Source organism: Fundulus heteroclitus, unplaced genomic scaffold (assembly GCF_011125445.2).
Source record: "Fundulus heteroclitus isolate FHET01 unplaced genomic scaffold, MU-UCD_Fhet_4.1 scaffold_125, whole genome shotgun sequence".
Classification (NCBI taxonomy): Eukaryota; Metazoa; Chordata; class Actinopteri; order Cyprinodontiformes; family Fundulidae; genus Fundulus; species Fundulus heteroclitus.
This window is the reverse complement of record NW_023396537.1, coordinates 492,763-513,913: the sequence shown is the minus strand read 5'-3', so window position 1 is coordinate 513,913 and position 21,151 is coordinate 492,763. Positions and strand designations below refer to the sequence as shown.

Genomic DNA, 21,151 nt, shown 5'->3' with positions numbered 1-21,151 from the left:
AATGGGAAGCCAGACAGGTCAAGCTTGAAACTCTTCCTCACTTAAAATGAGAACTTCAAGTAAGTAATGGTAACTAGAAGTTAGGGGAAAACGTGGATATGAAATAAAGTGTAGGAAGTCATCAGCATAAAAAGAAACTGTCTGTCAAACATGGCCTCTTCAAGTACCCTGAATGTGCTTGGGAATGCTACCAAATGTCAATTAAAATTTTAGAGGGCTAAGGGTGCACCCCTTATTTGTACTACATTACATTACATTACAATAAACTGAGATGATGGGGAATTTAGGTATATCATTCATCTGTTAGGTGAAAGATGCTGAGTACATCTTGTGAACAGGTTCCCAGTCCACCACACATAGATGCACACACTAAAACGTGAGAGAAAGAGAGTTATCGGTTAACATTAAAGTCATGTTGAAACGTGGGAGGAAGCCAGAGAACCTATGCATGCATGGGTAGTACTTGCAAACTCATTACCAGGTCGGGATTAAAACCTGTGACTAAGGCATCAGTGCTAACACCTGTTCCATCATACTCGCTTCTGTAGAACTAGTTGGCCCTATATATTAAATGTGATAGAACCTTCCATGCTTTAGGTCCAGGTTCAGAAATATTTCTTTAACTTTTATTTAACTGATGTTTTATTTGTCTCGGTGGAGAACTTTCATTACATCAGTGACAAAGTCAAAAGGAAATGGAAACACACAGATACACTCGGTAAAATATGGAAAACTAGACAATTGTCACAATTGACAGTTGTAAGAAATACTATACTAGTGACAGATGTAGATCGTTAAGTATGTTATCAAGATTAAACAAAACTACAAATTGTGTAAAATGTTCTTTTATTCTAAACAAAGATTATTAGAAAAAGTAGCAGAGTGAGAAAAAGCTGTCATTGTTCTCTCCTGCTCCCTAAACCCTCTGCAGCATAACTACAGAGGTAGTTTGATCAAAATAGTAAATTTTAATCCCAGTCTCAAAAGATTAAACTGGGGTTCTGTTTATGTGCAAAAACAGGGCACTTGTTGCACATGTGAGTCTGATAACTAAAAGATTTGCATAAAATTTCCATAGTAAGAACATAGAAATAATACAGGTATAAAGTCTTAAACAATTGAAAAAGAGAGATGTTCTTGACTGAGATGAAGGCATTTAGAGAAATGTAAACCAAAAAGCTATCAGGTGCGAATGTAAGAATGTATGACTTGGGGAATTCAATACCTAACTGGGTTTTAATGTATGGCCAATTATTATTCAGCTCTGTTTTGGAGTAAAATATTACAACTTCGTCTTAATTGATCAATTTGTTTGATGTTTTGTTTTCTAATAGTGTTTTTGTTGGTTATTTCTATTTAAAAAAATATATATCAAAAAATATTATTCTGCTCCTACACGGACTATTCTTATCGCTGCACAATAAACCGGAAGTAGAGGTGCAAAAACAAGGTGCAGAAGTTTTGAATCCAACCAGGGAACAATCCAGCATGTTTTACTGCAGCAGCGGCGGTTCCGATCCGCTGAACATGTCCAAAAGCGGCATCCTGAGAGGAATCATCACCGAGAAGCTGAGCACAGCCGCCCGGGAGATCTTAGCGGTGGTGGAGAGGACCGTAGCCGACTACGAGGAGGAGGCTTCGGGCTTCAGGCGGGAGATCGAGCGGCAGAGGAGGCAGCTGGAGCTCCTGCAGCCTCAGATCAAGCTGCCCAGAACAGGTCAGTGGTGGCCTGGAGATGATCATTACATGCAGAACAGCAGAGATTTTACAGATTTAAGGTCCAAATGCAGAAGATATGTTGATCAGATGTTGTTTGGATGTGACTGAACTAGAGCTGCTCCCAGATCTGCAGAGCCACGAGGAGGTGGTGGTTGGTGAGGAGCAAGAGGAGCAGCAGCTCACACAGAGCACAGGTAGGACTCACCTGGAGACACAACCAGAACCCAGACTGGTGATGCTGGTTCTGACCAGAGATCAGAAACAGACTCTGTGGGATGTGTTCAGGTGTGGAGGCAGCTGAGAGTCACAATCCACCTGGGAAACACTCTGAGGAAGAGGAGGAGGATGATGATGAGGGGGAAGATGGTGGTAATGATGAGGAGGTGGAACAGGAGAATGATGAAGATGAACAGGAGGATGAAGAATCAGTAATAAAAAACAAGATGATCAAGGAAGACCTGAAGGACCCAGATTTTGAAATACCACCAAGGTAACAGATCCAAAGATCTCCATCAGAACCACCACCTCTTAAATTTAATCATGTTTTCCATGAACTGACCTCGTTTTAACGCAGCCTGTGGTCGTTATTTAGGTTATTTAACTTTAACTCAATAACACACTAACTAACCTGATGATAGTCCTTAAAATGTTAAGGTGTGGTGGTGTCATAAGCAGTGTTGGGTAAGTTACTTTAAAAATGTAATCCGTTACAGTTAAAAGTTACTTTGTTTAAAATGTAATTGTAGTGTAACTTTTTCAATTACTTTTAAAAAGTAATGTAACTAATTACTTTTGATTACTTTTTGATTACTTTAAGGTTTTAATGAGTATTGACCCATGTTCAACATTTAATTTTTGAGAACTGAATGTGAACCTTAAAAAAGCGGAATTGGGAATTGACACTTGTATGACTCTATTCCTGTATATCCATCAGTAGTTAAAGGACAAGAGTCAGCAAATGCAAATTCTGCCCTGTAAAACAATGACAGCACAATTCTTGCTGTATGATCTGAAGCCCCATTTGGAGCTTTTAAACAGGCTTTGAAAAACTTTGATAATTTGCTGCTGTAATATTATAGTTTTTTTTAATAAAAAGCTAGCAGATGCTAGCATAATCAAAAATAACAGAAATACAATTATAGAGCATTCAGTATTGTAAGAAAGCCCACACTGTTTCTGGATAAATACATTATTGTATGAGTTAAGTTCTGTTCCGTTTTCTGCCTTTTTCGTTATAAAACTGAAATGTCCCATGCTCCTGAATGCACCATTGCTTTGCGACGCTCACGAACGCAACACTGAACGCTGAGCTGTGTAGACACGCGTTTAATTCTCCGCCTAAGACAAAGTTTTGCAGTTTCACAACACACGCCGGCTCTCACGGTTTATTGTTGTGTGTGAATAACAAGAGACTGCATGATTGCAAAGCGCCTTGTTCCATCTTTCTCTTACTTAAAATGAAGCCAAACTTTGGAAACGTCCGCTCGCTTGCTGTTCTTTCAGAAGGCTCCACCAGCACAGGATGGATCATCAGAGTGATAGACACAAGGAGCCGTAGCGGGAAACGGCTTCATAGACAATAAATGCCAAGGGGAAGGAACGGGCGTACGGAAACGCCAAGGAAAAGGAACGAGCGCACAGAAACGCCAAGGTAAAGGAACGGGCGTACGTAAACGCCAAGTTAAAGGAACGGGCGTACGTAAACGCCAAGTTAAAGGAACGGGCGTACGGAAACGCCAGAGGGAAGGAACGGGTGTACGGAAACGCCAGAGGGAAGGAACGGGCGTACGGAAACGCCAGAGGGAAGGAACGGGCGTACGGAAACACCAGAAGAAAGGAACGGGCATATGGAAACGCCAGAGGAAAGGAACGGGCATATGGAAACGCCAGAGGGAAGAGCAGGCGGACTATAACGCTAGGGCTCAACAGCGTACAGAAATGCTGGAGCACAACTAGCGTACGGAAACGGCAGGGGAAAGAACAGGCGTATGGAAACGGCAGGGGAAAGAACAGGCGTACGGAAACGTCAGGGGAAAGAACAGGCGGACTATAGCGCTAGGGCTCAACAGCGTACGGAAACGCTGGAGCACACTAGCATATGGAAACGCCTGGGGAAAGAACAGGCGTACGGAAACGCCAGGGGAAGACCGCTGGGACGTGAGGGAAACGCCAGGGCGTGAGGGAAGAGTACGCCGGGGCGTACGGGAAACGGGAACATCAAAAACTCTAGGGATAAGAACAGAAGGCGTCCTAACACGTCAGGAAACAAGAAAACCAAACACTAGGAGTCAGAGGGTGTCCTAACACACCGGGAACAGGAACTGAGGGCGTCATAACACGCCAGGGAACAAGAATGGAGGGCATCCTAACACGCCAGGGAACAGGGAGTGCGCCGGGCAGCAACAGGCCGGACCGCCAGAGGGCTCAGCCGGCGACATGGGAGCACCGGAGGGCTCTGGCAGCGGCCTACGTGTGCTGGGCAGCGACAAGCTGGCGCACCAGAGGGCTCAGCCGGCGACATAGAAGCACCGGAGGGCTCTGGCGGCGGCTTGCATGTGCTGAGCAGCGACATGCCGAGTGCACCAGAGGGCACAGCCGGTGACTAGGATCACCGGAGGGCTCTGGCGGACCTCGACACCGGGGAAAAACAAGAACTAGGAGGACTCAGAAAAAAAACTAAAACAGAGAAACCAAGGAAAGCCAGAACAGAACGAAACTAGAGAAATAAATACGGAACTTAGACAGAAACTATAGGGCTAGGACAGGGACTTACAAGACTAAAACAGGGACTACAAGACTAAGACAGGGACTACAGGATAAAAAACACAGATAAATTACAGGAACTAGGAATAACGGGGAACTAGAAGGCCAAAACATAAACTAAAGAAGACAGAAACTATAAGGCCAAGAGAGGAACTACTGGGCTAGACAGAAACTACTGGGCTGGACAGGAACTACTGAGCTAGATAGGGACTACAGGACTAGGATAGGAACTACCGGGCTAGACAGGAACTACTGGGGTAGGATAAGAACTACAGGACTAAAACTAGAAAATCAAAACCAGAACACTAGGAAGAGAACCAAAAACTAAAGCAAAGCTATAAAACAAAACAAAACAGGGAGACAAGGGCAAAATACTGGGTAACTAATGTAAAACTAGATAACTAAAACTAGTAATAAGAACACAAAGCAAAACCTGGAAAACTAGGGTAAAAAAACTAGAATTCTAAAGCAAAACCCGGAGACTAAAGACAAACCTAGAAAACTAGAACAGAACTGGAAAAACAAAAGCAAAATAGAAACTCAAATACTCTAAAGAAAACAAAAAAAAAAACTAAATAACTCTAAAACACAAAAAAATTCTAGGTAAACCAAAACTAAGATTAAGTCTAAACATATTAACAGAAAGCTGAAACAAATTTTCTAAATCAGTAAAAAATATACAAAAAGCAAGACTAGAAACTAAAGCAGGACTAGAACACAAACAAAAACCGAAACTAAAGAACTCTAAGAAATCTAAGGAGCACTGAAAAACTAAGGAACGTTAAGTACCTCAAAACACAAGGACCCAAAAATAACTCAAAACAAAAACTAGAAGGCGCTGGGCAGCAAAGTCTTAATAAGCTGGGCAGCAGCAGAGGCGGGCCTCGCGGAGAGCCATCCCGGGGAACAAAGTCAGAGGCAGGGCGTCGCAGATGCAACCCGGGCAAGACGAACCAGAGGCGAGGCGTCGCAACACAGCGACCCAGGCGAGACAGAACCAGAGGCGGGGCATCGTGGACTGCGATCCAGGCGGCATTGATCCAGAGGCGGACGGCATCCATGAAGTCCCGAGCTGAGGCGGAGCAGATCCTGCCAGCTTCTGCACCGAGCTCTGTGCGTGCTCGGGTTCATCCTTTTGGCCGGTCCGTAATGTCATGATTTGTCTTGGGATGAACCCGGACACAGCACGCACACACAGAGCAAGTTCTTTAAAGTGAGTTTATTGAACATTGTGGATGATGATGATGAGAGGAACCAGAGTCTTTTAACTGACGGAGTTGTAGGATGCAGAAGCTGGCCGACAGAAGGAGTGCGGAGAGACTGACCTGTAGGGAACACCGGAGCCGAAGACTCGAGACCAGAACGAAACACAGGAGCCGAGAACTTGAGATCAGGATGGAAACCAGGAGTTGAGAACTTAAGACCAGGATGGAACACCAGAGCCAAGGACTTGAGATCAGGACGGAACCCAGGAGCCGTGAACAGGAGTTGAGAACTTGAGGCCAGGACGGAACACAGGAGTCGAGAACTTGAGACCAGGAAGGAACAGTGTCTTGGGTTGAGGCTGGGCTGGAACAGAGCTGAAACAAAGTCTCCTGGCTGACTGAACAAAAAACACAAAGCTGAAGTAAGTCTTCTGGCTGACTGAAACAAAAGCTGAGCTGACATGGGGTTCTGGCTGAAACAGAGCAGGGGTTGAACACTACGGACCGGCAAAAAGAACAGAATGAGGTGGGTATATATAGAGGTGATAACAGGTGGAGGCAGATCAGTGATGATTGCAGCCTGACAGGTGAAACCAATCAGGCTGTGCAGGGAAGAGAGAGAGGAAGGGAGGCTCAGCATGCAGCCTACAAGCTGCATCCTGACAACTTGTATGTTTCAAATTGCTAAAACTAAAGAATAATGCACCGAACAAGAGATCTATACTCAATTAAGAAAAAAGTGCAAAAAGGCTTTACTTTCACAATTTAGATAATATACCTCAATGGTTCAAAAACTCAGTTTTGTAAAAGAAAAAGTTCAATATCATTCAAGCATATTAGTATTTTTCCATTTGCAATAAAATATCCAAAAACTATTTAGGGTTTACTATCAGAACCAATACATTCATCGAACATTAAACACATTCTTAGACAGACCTCTCAACTTTTATCAAAAGTTATGAGTGAGATTATGTTAATTTTCGAGGGTGGTGCAGAGCTGGAGGCGGAGCTAACTGGATCCAGGAAAAGCCAGTCTCATTTTTATCCGGACATGGAAGTAAACATGTTTTACTTTTGTTAAAAAGCGAAAGAGAAGTGTTAACACGTTGTTCAGTTAGTGGGTTAAAACAGAAAAAAAACACAACTGTTCAAATAATACAAAATAAAATAATAAAGTAGTTTTAGGTTATTGGCCGTATTATTACACTGTTGTACATTGGAAATTCCAGGAAACAGGTTTTACAAGCAGGGTACTAAGTGTTAACACTGTGACATTCAACTCTTCTGACTTTGCGTTGCAAATCCAACCTTTCCAGGTTGAGTTTGCCACTAGCGGTTAATCCCCCCATTTTTGAGCGTGGGTGGAAACAATAGATCGGAAGCACTGTTGGCTTTTGGGTCGTGTAGTTTTTTTGACTTGCATTATAGTTTCTTGGAAAAACACTACAAAATGGCGGCGATTTAGTAGTCTATTTTATTACATTTTTTGGCATCGAAACTAGTTTATTGTACCTGCTATTGGTTTACTCTCGCTTCCGTCTGCTCCCATTGATATTTAATCCTGTACCGTAATCATCACCTGATATTTACTAATGTTGACTCCCATGACCCGCGGGATTCCCGAAAAAAGTCTGAAATGTTCCCAAATATAGCCACAGTCACTAAGTTAGCAACACTGGACATTTTGCTTCACTACCGAGAGCAGTGCAGCGTCATGTAGCTATCAGTAGCTTCATACACTAGTCAGGTTCACAATGAGACAATAAAAATACAGTAAATTTTTACACTTCATGATATTTAAATCCATTTTAAACTCTGATTATGATTAGAATAATTGTAAATATACAGTAGCTGTACTAAAACATGCTTTATAGTGTTTTAACATATTTTCTTATTCACTCTAAAGGTGTGGTGTAGCGCCACGATCAAATATATGTAACTGAAACCCTAATGTGTCTGATGGTGGCGCTCCTTCATCTAATTATCACCACTGATATCTGTGAGAAAAGAAGATAATCAGATGTAATCGTCTTGCAGGTCAGTTCAGCGTGGACATAAAAGGCACCGCTTAACTCTGAAAATGGACACAAAGGAGCCTCTAAATCTCAGGATCCGGATACTGGAGGACTCTGAGACCACTGTGCTCTCAAATGCTGGTAAGTTCTAACTGCTTCTGCTCATCAGTCCATCACCAGTCTAGCAGTTCCAGTCTTTCTCACAGAAAGGCTTTCGCTCTGTTCCAGTGTTTAAGAAGTATCCAATCTGGGACCTGGGGTGTCCTCATGGTCTAGAGGAAGCAGCCTTCCTGGACCTGCTGAGGTCCACCTTCCCTCAGCTGGCTGCTGGGGAACCTTTTGATACCTTCATCACAGATAAGAGCAGGAAGCTGCAGCCTCTGAATGTGAAAGCTCTGACTCCGGAGGAGATCAACACCGCCATCAAATCCAATGGAAACTCGGCTCTGTACATCCGCCCCAAGGTTCTGACTGAGATTCAGCTTTTAAGTAGATGTGTTTCAATTGCAGTGGGTCATTTTTTCACTAAGCGGCTTAATGATGAAATATGAATATTAGTAAAGTCTCTGTAGGTGGTGGTTAGTTAGATAAAACCTATGGAGTATTTTTTAAGGGCTATTTCTCAATATACACACTTAGCTGTTCTTATGTACTTGCATACTTTGGAAACATCATCAGTGGAACCCAAAGTATTGTCCCAAATAATAATTATAATAATAATAATACTTGTTATATATATAGGTGCCATTCTGGGCACCATACATTGGTTAAAAACAATACAACAAAAACAACAATAAAAAGTGATCATAAAGCAAAAAAACACAAATCAGGCTAAACTTACACATTGCAAAAGAAATCTTAGGGAAAATGGCGTTTTGAGTTTGGTTTTGAAGAGTGGGAGTGGAGTGGCGTTAATGAGTTCTGCAGGTGGACGGCGTTTTGAGTTTGGTTTTGAAGAGTGGGAGTGGAGTGGCGTTAATGAGTTCTGCAGGTGGACGGTTCGAAAGGTCAGGTGCTGAGTGACTGAATGCTCTGCTCCCCATGGTGGTGAGACGGGCAGGTGGGACAGTCGGGTGGATAGAGGAGGAGGATCGGTGGAGGCCGTAGCAACAAGGAGGAGATTAGACAGGTATGGAGGGAAGAGACTGTGAATGGACTTAAATGCTAAGAGGAGGAATTTAAACTGAATTTGAAACTGTATGGGAGCCAGTGGAGCTGTTGTTAATCGGATGGATATGGTGGATAGAGGGGGCCATTGTGATGATGCGGGCAGCTGAATTCTGGACTAGCTGCAGTTTATGTAAGAATTTATGAGTGACACCTGGGAGGAGAGAATTCAGAATCAGACATACTTTAATAATCCCAGGGGGAAATTGTTGTTTCAGTACAATCACCATAACATGAACAAACAAACATCACAAACATTTCAGGGGGAGACGATTTACTGAGACCTTGCTGCCAAGGTCAACGGCCTTACGCGGTGCCCACAGGGCGCTGCCTTTACTCTGTGAAAAGATAGAGGCCACAAAAAAAGGGAAGGTGAGAGGGTAAAAAACATAACTCAAACTTTATCCTATAACAGGATACAGTTTTTTGGCGAGAAGTGACGAAGCTATTAACAGAAATGGTATGGGGGTGAGAGAGGTGCGGAGGCGGTTAATGTTGCGTAGGTGAAAGTATGCAGACCGTGTAATGTTTACGATATGGGAATTAAGAGTACTGTCGAGGATGACACCTGTGGGGGGGGTTAACCAATGAGGCTAACTTCTAACTTCTGTTTTTTCACTATTTAGTTTGAGAACATTGGAAGAGAACCAGGATTTTACATCTGATAGACAGTCAGCAAAGGATGAGGGTGGGAGAGTAGAGGTGGGTTTATTGTGGAGTCCCAGAAGCACCAGCGCTTCAGAAATGTCCCACGGCACGCTGAGTGGAACGGCTGACTGACTGGAGTTGCAGCAAACAGCCACGAAGGTGCAGCGCTTCCACATTCAGAGCTGGGTGTCAATTGCATAACAGTGGAAACAGATATTGTACTTATGGAAGATATTGCCAAGAGGAAGAAGGTACATGATGAGAAGGAGGTCTGCCCCAGGACAGAACCTTGGGGCAGACCTGAATTGACGGGAGAAGACTGGGATGAGAAGGATTTGAGTTGAATGAACTGAGTGCAGACTGAGAGGTAGGATCTGAACCAGTCCAGTGGAGTGAGTGATGTCGATGGAAAATACTCTATTGAGGAGGGTGGGGTGGCTAATGGTGTCAAAGGCTGGGCTCAGGTTAAGGAGGATGATGATAGTGAACAAACCAGAATCAGCTGTCATGAGGTCATTGGTGATTTTTACGAGTGCAGTGTCTTCTGTGGAGTGGAAGGAAACAAGACTGGAATTGTTAATACAGATTATTGAGTGATAAGTGGGAGTGATGCTGAGTAGCAACTATTTTCTCAAGGATTTTGGAAATGAAGGGAAGATTAGAAATGGGAAGGAAGTTGGTAGGATCAGCACCAGGTTTTTTCAGGATTGGTGTTGTTGCAGCGGTTTTGAATGATGTTCAATTCTATATACACATCACGTCAACTATTTGTTCCTGGATGTGTTCTTTCTCCACTAATTTTATCGAGAATGGACCGTCACATCTTTCTGAGGACTTTGGCTAGCAAGGAATCCCATAAGGCATTGCCCCCTTATCAGTGTTACACGGAGAAGGTGAGTGCATAAATTCAATGTTTTATACCAATAGTGTAGTTTTAAGATGTTTTTAAGTGAAAAGGTACACCTTAAATCTTCCTCTATGCAGTCAGTTTATCCAGGATGAGCTGACTTTTAAATGTGCGCAGATGTTTTAGAAGTAGCACAGCACCGCTGACAGCCGGCAGCAGCTACAGGCTCAGTGAGCGGTTTGAGTTTGTTTTCCCCACTAATCATAGCCTGATCTCACAAGTCTCTCAGTCATTTTCCGCTACCTGTCTTGTGTTTTTAGCAGCTTTAAGTCAAAGGCAAAGCGCTTTAGTAATGTGGTGGATAGCTGCAAATACCAGAACATTAAATATGTATAATGTTTCTATGTAGATATGTGTGGTACGAATCCAAACAATAACTGACTTCCCAGACTTATTGAACAAGGAAACAGTTCCACCACTTTATTTGAGAAACAGAGCTGAAATTACATAGATGAAAAGTAATTGCACCCCAAGGTCCAGCTGCAGCCGTCTGCGCTGTTTCTGCCTGGCTTTCGTTCTTGCATCCCTACTAATACCGACCGCAGCCTTACCGTGAGACAGAACAGAGCCAGTCTATCCATGACAATCATAATCCTGCACAGTAACATGCAAGCATTGACCTTGTTAATCAGCAGGACTGTGGAGCTGATCTACAACTCCATGTGTGTCCTTGTGTCTCCAGTGCGCCCATGTCCGAGTGGCCTCAGGCCATAGTGACTTTAGGATAATATTCCAATAACAATTTGTGACATTTTAAATTAATGTAGGCATTTCATAAACTGTATTCAATTTGTCTTCCCGGCAACTATTCAGCATGTTCATTCATAGTAATAAATTGTTTTAACTCCGTGTCTCTTTTCTTATCAAACAGAGCACTTTCACTCTTCCTTGTGCCTAAAAAGTCCACATTTTGCATAGATTGCCTTCTTTGTTTGAAACCTAATTTAGTGGAGTGTGGACAATTGTTTTACTCCCAGCAGCTTTTAGACTTTTTTTAGATATATATGAAACTACAGAGTTTTATATATCTGGAGCTGCTAAAAGCAGTTGCAGGGAAATAACAGAAAATTCACTCACACTGTGGACCTCACAGATGTGGCACATGTAAACAAATGGACTGTTATCTCGGGGCAGCGTGTACATGTGGATGAACATTGGAGTCTATGTTATTTCAGTCTGACTGTGGCATGTCTTCTACAGACAACATGGGCACGGTTCAACTGGCCCTCCTGTTTTCTCCCTGCCTACTCTTCCTCCCCGCAAAAATTACTTTCTCTCGCTTTAGTGATTCGACAGGCCTAGAGAGCCCTGGAACAAGGACACATTTAGCCCCCGTCCCCACAATGACTTTCTCTGGCTTGTTTAGATGAAATATGTAAAATTATAGTCTTTCTTATTGTTATTGAATATTTTTACGTTTTGTGTGTATCTGCATGCTTTCATTTGCATTACACGTGGCTGCTGAGGGAAATAAATTTCCTCACTGAGGGACAATGTTTCTATTTACTTTAACATTTCCCTTTGTTTTGTGCTGGCAGGTCTGATGAAGGAAAATTCAAACATCTCCCAGTGATTCTCTTCACACTCGTGTCCTGCCATCGTCTCCGCCGCTGTCTCCTCATCTTGTTTTAAATTTTTAAATTATAAAAATATTTGCTTATGATTCAATAGTCAAGTAATTAATTCCTTGCATGACTCACCATCTGTTTTTTCCTAATAAATATATTTTTACTAAAACATTTTGTCTCCTTTTATACGGTAGATATCTGATGAGTTTACCACATGATGACAATAAATGGAAAAACAGTTTCATTTGTGTGTATAGTAAGTTATGTGGATCATGCAGTTACAATAACACTTTAGCCAGACACGGGTTTGTAAAAACACTCTCCTGCTCCTTATTACTCTTCCTGGTGGTGAAGTGTCTTGCTTTGCTGGCCACATCCCGCCACTTCAACAATCCTGGGAAAAGATGAAAAGTCTTACCTCAGACCAGGGCCTTTTTACCCGAGAAACTGAAATTACCCGTGTAAATTTGTATAATGCTGGGCTTTTGAAAGCCATGATGCCCTCCACATGCATTGGAAAAGCACCCTAATAAAACTTTCTTTCTGGTGTGCAGAACTGGGACATGACTGAGCAATTTTATCTTCAAGATTAAAATTGCATTCTTTGTATGGAAAACTGAAACATGCTGTAATTGTTTCTTTCAGAAAGAAGAGGTTAAGACTGAGAAAAAGGAAGAACATCTGGTCGCTGACTCTACAACTATCGACCCTGGGATCATGGACAATGAAACTGGGCTCCTCATAAGGTGAATTAAGAAAAGGAGAAGACGTAATTATTCTTTTATTTAAAAAAAGAATCTAATATCTAGGGCTATCATTGAGTCAATTCAAGGTTCTCGAATCATAAAATCAATAGAGATAAAATTATATTTGTTGAACCCTCATTAAATTATGTTTAGGCCCATTTATTCAGCTCACTCTGTTCTGGCTGTGCGACTACTGATCATTATAGCCTACTCTGCTGATACATGGATGCTAAATGAGGTGATGCGCTATGGAGAGAGACTGCGAGGGACAAAAAGCTGCACAGAGAAAGAGACCAGACGTTTTTAAGGTGTAGGGTCATTTTAAATTTAACAGAAAAGAAAACTGCATAGCGAGAGACCTGAGCTTCTTGCTGCTGGAGATTACCTCTGAGCTCTGCTACTGCTCACTGCTCTACCCCCTCCATTCCTCTCACCACAACTTGTTTTGTTTGGTCCATATAGTCGTGTTAAGTTAAATCTCCATCTTACTGTTGTTTGAGCATTAAAGGTAGAGTCTGCAATGTTTTTCCCTGATGTTTCCCCAAGTCCCACGGTTTTGGGCAAGAAGTTAGCTATGTTAACCAAAAATATCTAGTTGGTTTGGTGACATATTACTTGATTTAAAAAAATGCTCAGATGTGCTTGGACCACAGCCGGTTCGCCTTGTAAGCTTCCAGATGACCGGGTAGTCTAGATCAGATATCTAACAACAGAGTTTGGTTAGTTCATTGTAATTATTCTCTGCAAATTAATTAATTTAGGTTTTGCTGAGGAAATGCCAGTTTTCTTGTAGTACAATTTACAGAACTGGTATTTGCCATGTATTAATTTTATTTGGAGGTATATGTCTATATCATCGCAAAATTAGACATTTGGCCGATTAAGGAATTACAATCTAATACAAGATGATAAAGCAACATTTTAAACAAAAGATTGCAAGCCATAATGATTGGGTAAAGGGAAAAATAAGAACTGTACATTTATTTACAGAGGAGACAGCGGGATTAACCTTTGTGTTCTGTATGTTTGGGTGTCTCAGTTGCAAGGCAACAGAAGTAATGCTAAGGTAAAGGCGGGGACAGCCGATGGAGGTTAGACCGTCCCAATTCACAAACCAATCTCTTCTGGTCCACCCTTTTTTCTTTTATCTGGTCTAAATGGGCCGTGTCTTTTGTTGAAGGATGCAGCCCCTGAATGGGACACACCCCTTTGAGCATTACTCTGGCGCAGCAATTAGTAATTGAACTCGAAGCCTGGAAAAAACGTACGTCAGTCGGCATTTTCACAAATGTCAATTGTACAAAGAAGGTTCTGAGTGCAAAATGGCAGAAATGTCTTCAAATGACATCCAACTTTGCAAGCGACTTTGGAGAGAAGCAATCCCACAGTTGCTTAGAAGCTGATTCTTGATTAGGCATACACTGATCTAACATACAAAGACGTTTTTTCTCTGAATTCTGGCCCTCTGGTCAAGATTCTGACTTCAATCTAAGAAATCTGATTTTAATCTCAGAATCCTGAGAATAAAGTCAGAATTTAATAGCCCATTTTTTTTTCAATTGCCCTTATCCTTTTCCGTACTGATCACAAAATCAATTAAAACAAAGAACTGTTCCCAAACTAAATCTGTTCGGGAGAATTAAGAGTGCGGTGATGTAGGTGACACTGCCTTTTTGGGCCGTGATGGGGGAAGTCCTTGCTTTTCAAATGGTATCTTATTAAAAACGACAGCAGATCCCTTAATTTACAATTCTCTCCTTAAACGTTTCTCAAAGGTCCAAAATACTGCATATGTAACACCAAAGACCTTTTACGCAGTTGTTGCCGTCAGCTACCATGAGCTCTTGTACTGCAGGCCCAGTTTCTGAAGGCTTGGGAATTCTACGTAGTAGCCTTTAGGAAGGTTCTGTTCATCTACAGAGATCATTTGGCGTTTTACATGGAATCCACCACCACCATCCCTACTGGGTTATCAAAAAAGAGTGCTCCCATTACCTCTGGCACCTATGAACCCATCAGCTTTTCAAAATGCAACTAGAACTGCAAGCAGTTATTAACGGGTTCCAAGCCCACCCATGCCCTGCCCCCTTGAGCATGTTCCTGGACTTCAGTTCAGCATTCAACACCATCATCCTACAGCATCTGGTGGAGAGTGGTGAGGACAGCAGAAGGGATCATCGGGGCTCCTCTCCCCTCTATTAAGGACATTTCATCCCAGCGCTGCATGTCCTTAGGCCATAACATCAGAGACCCCTCACACCCCCATCATGGACTGTTCTCCCTGCTGCCCACTGGGAAAAGGTTATGCAGCATCCGCTGCAAGTTCACCAGGTTCTGCAACAGCATTTTCCCCATTGCCATCAGACTGTTGAACTCTAAACAGCAACAGTAAAAGTGCATATGTATACATATATACCATGTGTTAAAGCAAAAATAATCAGTTTGACTGAAATAAATTTCAAGTCAGCCCATATATTCCCGGACACATCAGTTACCTCATTTGCTTATTGTGCAAAGTCAACATTAACCAAATCTGGTAGGTCTACAATATCCATTGACCATTCCTGTATCTCTCCCACCTTTCAGCTTCAGAGCCTTGGCGTCATCCTGGACAGCCTCCCATCCTCTCCTTCACTTTCCACATCATCACCTGGTTAACTTTCATCTCTGCAGCATCAAGTTTTTCCTTCACACTGTTGCCAAACTGCTTCACAGTCAACTCACCTCTTCACTTTACAATTTCAGCTCCCTTCCCTCCCTGTCCTCCAGAAAACCTCCATAAACTGCAGCTAGTATAAAGACAGCAGCTTCATCATTACATTATCTACTTCACTCCTGTACATTAACTCCACTGGCTCACTGTCACATTCAATATAAATTAATCTTATGATCATACAAGGCCAACCACAACCATGGACAATGCAGGACACATAACCAACACTATGATGACGTCATATATTTTAATTTAACACAGATCGCACATTACAATAATCAGTCTGTTTTTCCTATTATTGCACAGCAATTAATTATCACAACTCATGAGTTTATAAAAAAGGCATTATTTAACGTTTTTGAAGTCTAATAAAACGGTTATATTTTAGCCCTGTGACTGGTGACCTGTCCAGGATGTAATCTCTGTCCCTGCCTAGGAAGAGTCACCTGCCCCCCCCCCCCCCCCCCCCCCCCCGCCCCTCAAAGTTCATCAGAAAAAAACATTACTTGCTTTTTAAGATGAACACTTTAATTAGAAAAATGTTATTAAACTTTGCATAAAGTTAAATATTGCTGTAGGTAATCTTGGCTGCTGTAGCTTGTCTCTCTGGCAGGTGATTTTGGGTTGAATAAAATTAGTCCATAGATCCACAGGAGGCTTTCTCAGCTGGTTCTAGTGCGACTTGGTTCTACAGTGTCGTTTCACTTTGCCCTCCACTCTGTTAAAAAAAAAAAAAGAATTCATAAAAGCTTTGTGAGAATTGCCTTTCTCTGGCCTCACCCAGTTAGAACCCATTCTCCAGTCCATATTGTAGTTGCAGTTTATTTTTTTATTTGACGTAGTTTCCTTAATAATCTGCATGCATCAAAATACTTGTGATTTTATTTAATGAGTGTCCTGGTGAGCAGCTGCTCCTGAGGTGGAGCTTCTGCTTATTGACTGACAGCCGATTCAGCTCTGCCTTCTTTGTTATAGAAAAGCGCAGGTGGAATTTTTTCACTTTTTCTGAATCAGACCCATTGAAATGCGGGACACTGTTTCACATTCTGACCATTCTTTAAAAAAAAAAAGAAAAGAAAAAGTGCATCATGCTAAATTAGCCTGAGCTAATAGCGAATCATGAGGAGGTCCCTGTTTGGTTTATCAGCTAAGTTAGTGGCAGTGAGGGAATACACGCTGACAGGTGACGTGGCCACAGGTGGAAATATTTAATTAATTAACTGCAGGAGCAGCGACAGACACACTTACCGATGAAGCTGTTGTCAGCTGTTCATTCCGGTGAACTTTATGACCTGCTGGTTTGCATAAATCCAAAGAAAACTTTGACCAACGCTACTTTCATTCATACCATATATATGTATACTCTTTGGTGGCACTAAAATTATCTCTAAGTCCATTAACAGATTTTAAACGGTAGTTATTCATTACTGTATTATATTTGTTTCACCAGTAGGTGTCAGCCAACATCATTTTCTGAAAATAATTTTTTGATATGTTGGTACCTAATATGAAAAATATTTATCAAAAATCAACGGTTTGCTCTAAAATTCTGAAAATATTCGTGGATCTCAAAGAGTGCTTTATCTACTTACGGGATTTTTTAAATGCCCATTGAAAAAAGCCTTTGAGAGGAAAGAAAAATTAAACTTTATAGTCTTGCACATTTAAATTTCAATGTCTTGTAAATAATTTAAAATCGCCTGGATTTTTACCAAACTAAAATCTATATTAAGTCTGCATGTGCTTTACAAATAGAGGCCATGTTTTTGGGGATTGAACAATATTTGTGGAAAATACATTGATTTCTCCGTTTTACAAACTTTTAAAAAATCAGAGTGTGCAACTTTCAAATACCTCAATACATGCAGTGAGAGAATTGTTACACCTTATTCAAGGAATACATTCTCAAAATCCAAGATCGTTACACCACAAAATGGATTTTTGGTAATTTTTTTAAGTTTTCAAGATTTTTTTTCACAGTTTTGGAAATAGGCCCCGCCCACTTTTTTTCAATCATTACCATATTTAATACTTTAGTTCAGGGCTATGACTGGAAAGGGATGAAGAAGGTTTTGTAAAAATCCGATCAGCCATTCTTGCGTAGTATATTTCTTGACATCACAGCGCCCCCTAGTGATGGACTATCCTCAAACGAGGGTCACATGTGCAAAATCTTATTTTGAGTATGGGTTATGAAGGAAATGTTAAAATGTGTTATGGTTTTAGAATAATCAGCAATTACATTTAGAGCTTGCTAGCTAACAATCACTTATTTTAGCGTTACTTTTCGAAAAAGTCAAAATTCAAAAATCCGCCGCGCTAAACTTTTTTATTTGTCCATTACACGGTTATATATGGAGTTTTGCGCAGATTGCACAAAAAAATGTAGGAGGAGTTTAACAAGGAAGGTTTAACCTTTGTAGCCATGTAGCGCGAAAACTAGATGGGAAACGAAAGGTGTGCCAATTCCCTTTTTGATGCAGAATCATCCAATAAACAAAGTGATATCAAGTTTTTGAGTGTGGGACCAGTAGTTTGGTGGCTACAGGCGTAAACGCATTGTCCTTTGTTATAGCGCCCCCTAGTTGTTGAGGGGTCTGAATTTCTGGGTTTGAGTAGCGGTGCACATTCTATACTTAGATACCTGATTCAATTGATTCGTTATGAATCCACATGGGCCGCACAACGCGTTTTAGCGGAGCAAAAATAATTATGTATAATAATAAATAATGGAAAAACAGACGAAAAACAATAGTGTTCTCTGCTCACAGAGCAGACAAACGGCACAGCCGTTCGGCTGCGCTGCTGGCTTGGAACCCTAAATAAGTCTCTGAGACTTACATGGTACTTACATGGAATCCACCACCACCATCCCTACTGGGTTATCAACAAAGGGTGCTCCCATTACCCCTGGCACCTCTGAACCCATCAGCTTTTCAAAATGCAAATTAGTCTTTGAGCCCTGTGACAGTCTTTTTGATCTGACCAAGCTTCACCCTCACCTTCCTGCTCTCAGTGAAGGCAGATGCTTTTCTTTCTCCTCTCCACTCCTTTTCCTTCTACCTCCCCCGTATCTGCCCTAGTTATGCTTTTATCAATCTATTAGGAGCCTCTTTTTTACATATCCTCCAAATTGTAAATTTTGGATCTGGATCTGGACAGGTATTCTCAATGCAATTACATTGCAATTACATACATCACATTTTCTCAACAAGAAGTCTGAGTGAAAGAGAACCTCTGTGCCCCGGCAGAACATTTGCAGCTGAACACACGGTGGACTCCTGAAAGGAGGATGTTGAAAGTGCATTCAAAATTCAATTTATGGTATCAGGATGCCTGCTGGCGGTTACCTGGAGTATTGAGAAATCCTGAAAACATGGGCAGCTGTTGTCAAGGCTGTCTGAACATTGTGAGGAATATATCGTGCTACCAATACTCTGACTGAAATGCTGTGTAAGCAGAACTGCAGGCCAGCTGTGGTTCCTGAACTTCCAGCTGGTGGGATGGAATAGATCTAGGAGAAGTTGGAACCTGGGCTTTGGCAGAATGACTGCAAATTTGGCTGTTTAGAATCACCATTTGAGAAGATGCACTAGGACTCTAAGGCAGACAGAAAAACAAGAGTCAGCTTGCCTAAAAACAAATGCTATTATCAGAATTGGGCCTCCCCGTGTCAGCCTCTAAAGGCAGACCATCATAATTTGTCCTGGATGTTATGTATGCCTTGCCTTGCCTTGCCTTACTGAACTGCCTGATAGCATTCCATCACTATCAGACTCTGTGAGGGCTGTCTGCCACAGTTCACAGACAAACGCACACACACACACACACACACACACACACACACACACACACACACACACACACACACACACACACACACACACACAATTACATTAAAACACACACAATTACATTAAAACACACAGGCACACACCACCTTTGTGCTTTTTGTCTTTACTCTGTGCCTCCCTAATTTGCTGTAGTGTCAGAAGTCAGATCAAAGATGTTAAGTTGTAGCTTTAAGGATTCTGTTAATGTCAGAATATAATCAATTGAGGTTTGAATTTTTAGTGATGAGGCTTTTTCCAGTAATACTAAAGAAGTCTAGTCAAGGATTAGGTAGCTTAATGCAATGTTTTTTCTTTTTGTAATGTATGAATACTAATAATTAAGCTTTGAAATGTTAATCATGACGCCCGTTCCATTGAAACAATGAAGCAAAAGAAGTTAGTCTAGTTGTACCTTACTTTAGATCAGAAACCCTCAAAGATTTAACTATGATATTTCTTATAATGAATAGAGACAATTAATTACTGTGAATCTCAGGCTGTCCACAGACCGCTATTATCAGCTTTTATTCTATGTTTAATGAAAACTGCCTTGCATCCCTTCACACCAAGTCACAACCACATCCAGTTCCTGATTTTTTGCTGCGGCACGACAAGACACAAAAGTTTTACTTTTTCAACTCCAACAATAGTTGCTTTGCATCCCTTTCATGTGACTCTGGCTTCGCTTTAATCACCACAATGATGCATTTTGCATCTTAAGAATTACCTCTGTGGCCTAACTTAACATTGCATTGCATCACATAGCTCTGTTGTTGCATTTGTTCATAGGGGTATTATGTAAATCTTTTGCTCAGGCTCATACATTTGTGTTCAATGTGAACGCGTCTTTACAAACAAGCAACACAATTAGGTAAACACACATATGAAGAGGACTCTGAGAAAAGCGAACGTTAGCTATTGGATGAGCAACAAGCACGGTATTCAGGGGACTCTGTAGTGGAACGTGTTTCTGGCAATGTAGCAAAGATGCTGGATAGTGTAACACATAAATATAAAAAAGTACATAACAAGGTCTTACAGTTTAAAGGGGAAGTCCGGTCAACAAGGAAAAATCAGGGTATCATTAGCTATAACTAAAACTAATACATTTGTGGTTATTTAATGAACTTATCTTTAATCAATAAGAAAATAAAAACATAAATTGTCGTCTGAATCACTCTGTATGGGGGCTGACATTACTGCCCATATTTGGGCAGTAAGGGGCGTTTGACATCACATCCTGGGGTGTGGAAAAACGGAAGCGGCGACAGCATTTCTCTCCGCTTTCCATGCAAAGTCAATAGGAGCCGTTCTACACCAGTAAGGAGTAACTGCAGAGCTGTGTGGGGGTTCCGACTGTGGGGGCGTTCCGACTGGGGGCGTTCCGACTGTGTGGGCGTTCCGACTGGGGGGTCCTTCTGCGCACAGACATGTATACGTAGACGCCGCGTTGTCGGGTGGGAGGCGTGCCGACAGAGCGGCCATCTTAGGTCAGACCAAGGTGCAGTCAGACACAATACAAGTCAATTCAGGAAAATGTACTTTATGTTTTCAGACACTGAATCCGGTGAATTCTCACCCGTTTTCCAGATAAATCAACTGACTGAAAACGTCACCCCTTTAGGGGCTACATAGGACCAATTGATTGAATTCAATTATTGTCTAACTTAATAAATTATTTCGAATTTGTATTGAAAGTAAGCAAACTTCCAGAGCTCCTTCCGAGGATGCCCGATTTTTGCTCCGCTTATGGGTGCGCAAATAAAAGGACACTAGGACACTTGTTTTTTATTAAACAAACCATACACTGAAAAATATTGCAGAGTTACACAAAAGCATCCGAACCTTTCGTCCGTTGAAAGGCAGG

General features: G+C 41.6%; 1 protein-coding gene and 1 long non-coding RNA gene across 8 annotated transcripts in view; both read left to right on the top strand.

Moving 5' to 3' along the window:
• The first annotated feature begins 1,431 nt into the window (after positions 1-1,431).
• Positions 1,432-21,151, top strand: part of LOC105924337 (zinc finger protein 2) — a 37,004-nt gene continuing 17,284 nt past the window's right edge. For 4 of the 7 annotated variants that reach the window (XM_036128941.1, XM_036128937.1, XM_036128939.1 and 1 more), the window contains exons 1-6: positions 1,432-1,717; positions 1,827-1,913; positions 2,005-2,209; positions 7,725-7,843; positions 7,931-8,166; positions 12,638-12,738. In XM_036128941.1, the coding sequence (XP_035984834.1) occupies positions 1,489-1,717; positions 1,827-1,913; positions 2,005-2,209; positions 7,725-7,843; positions 7,931-8,166; positions 12,638-12,738 (977 nt within the window). In that variant the 5' untranslated portion in view covers positions 1,432-1,488. The other 3 variants (XM_036128942.1, XM_036128940.1, XM_036128943.1) reach the window with 3 other exon arrangements.
• Positions 8,176-9,235, top strand: LOC118558383. Its single transcript, XR_004928334.1, has 2 exons — positions 8,176-8,629; positions 8,694-9,235. It is a non-coding gene; the product is annotated as an uncharacterized LOC118558383 (long non-coding RNA).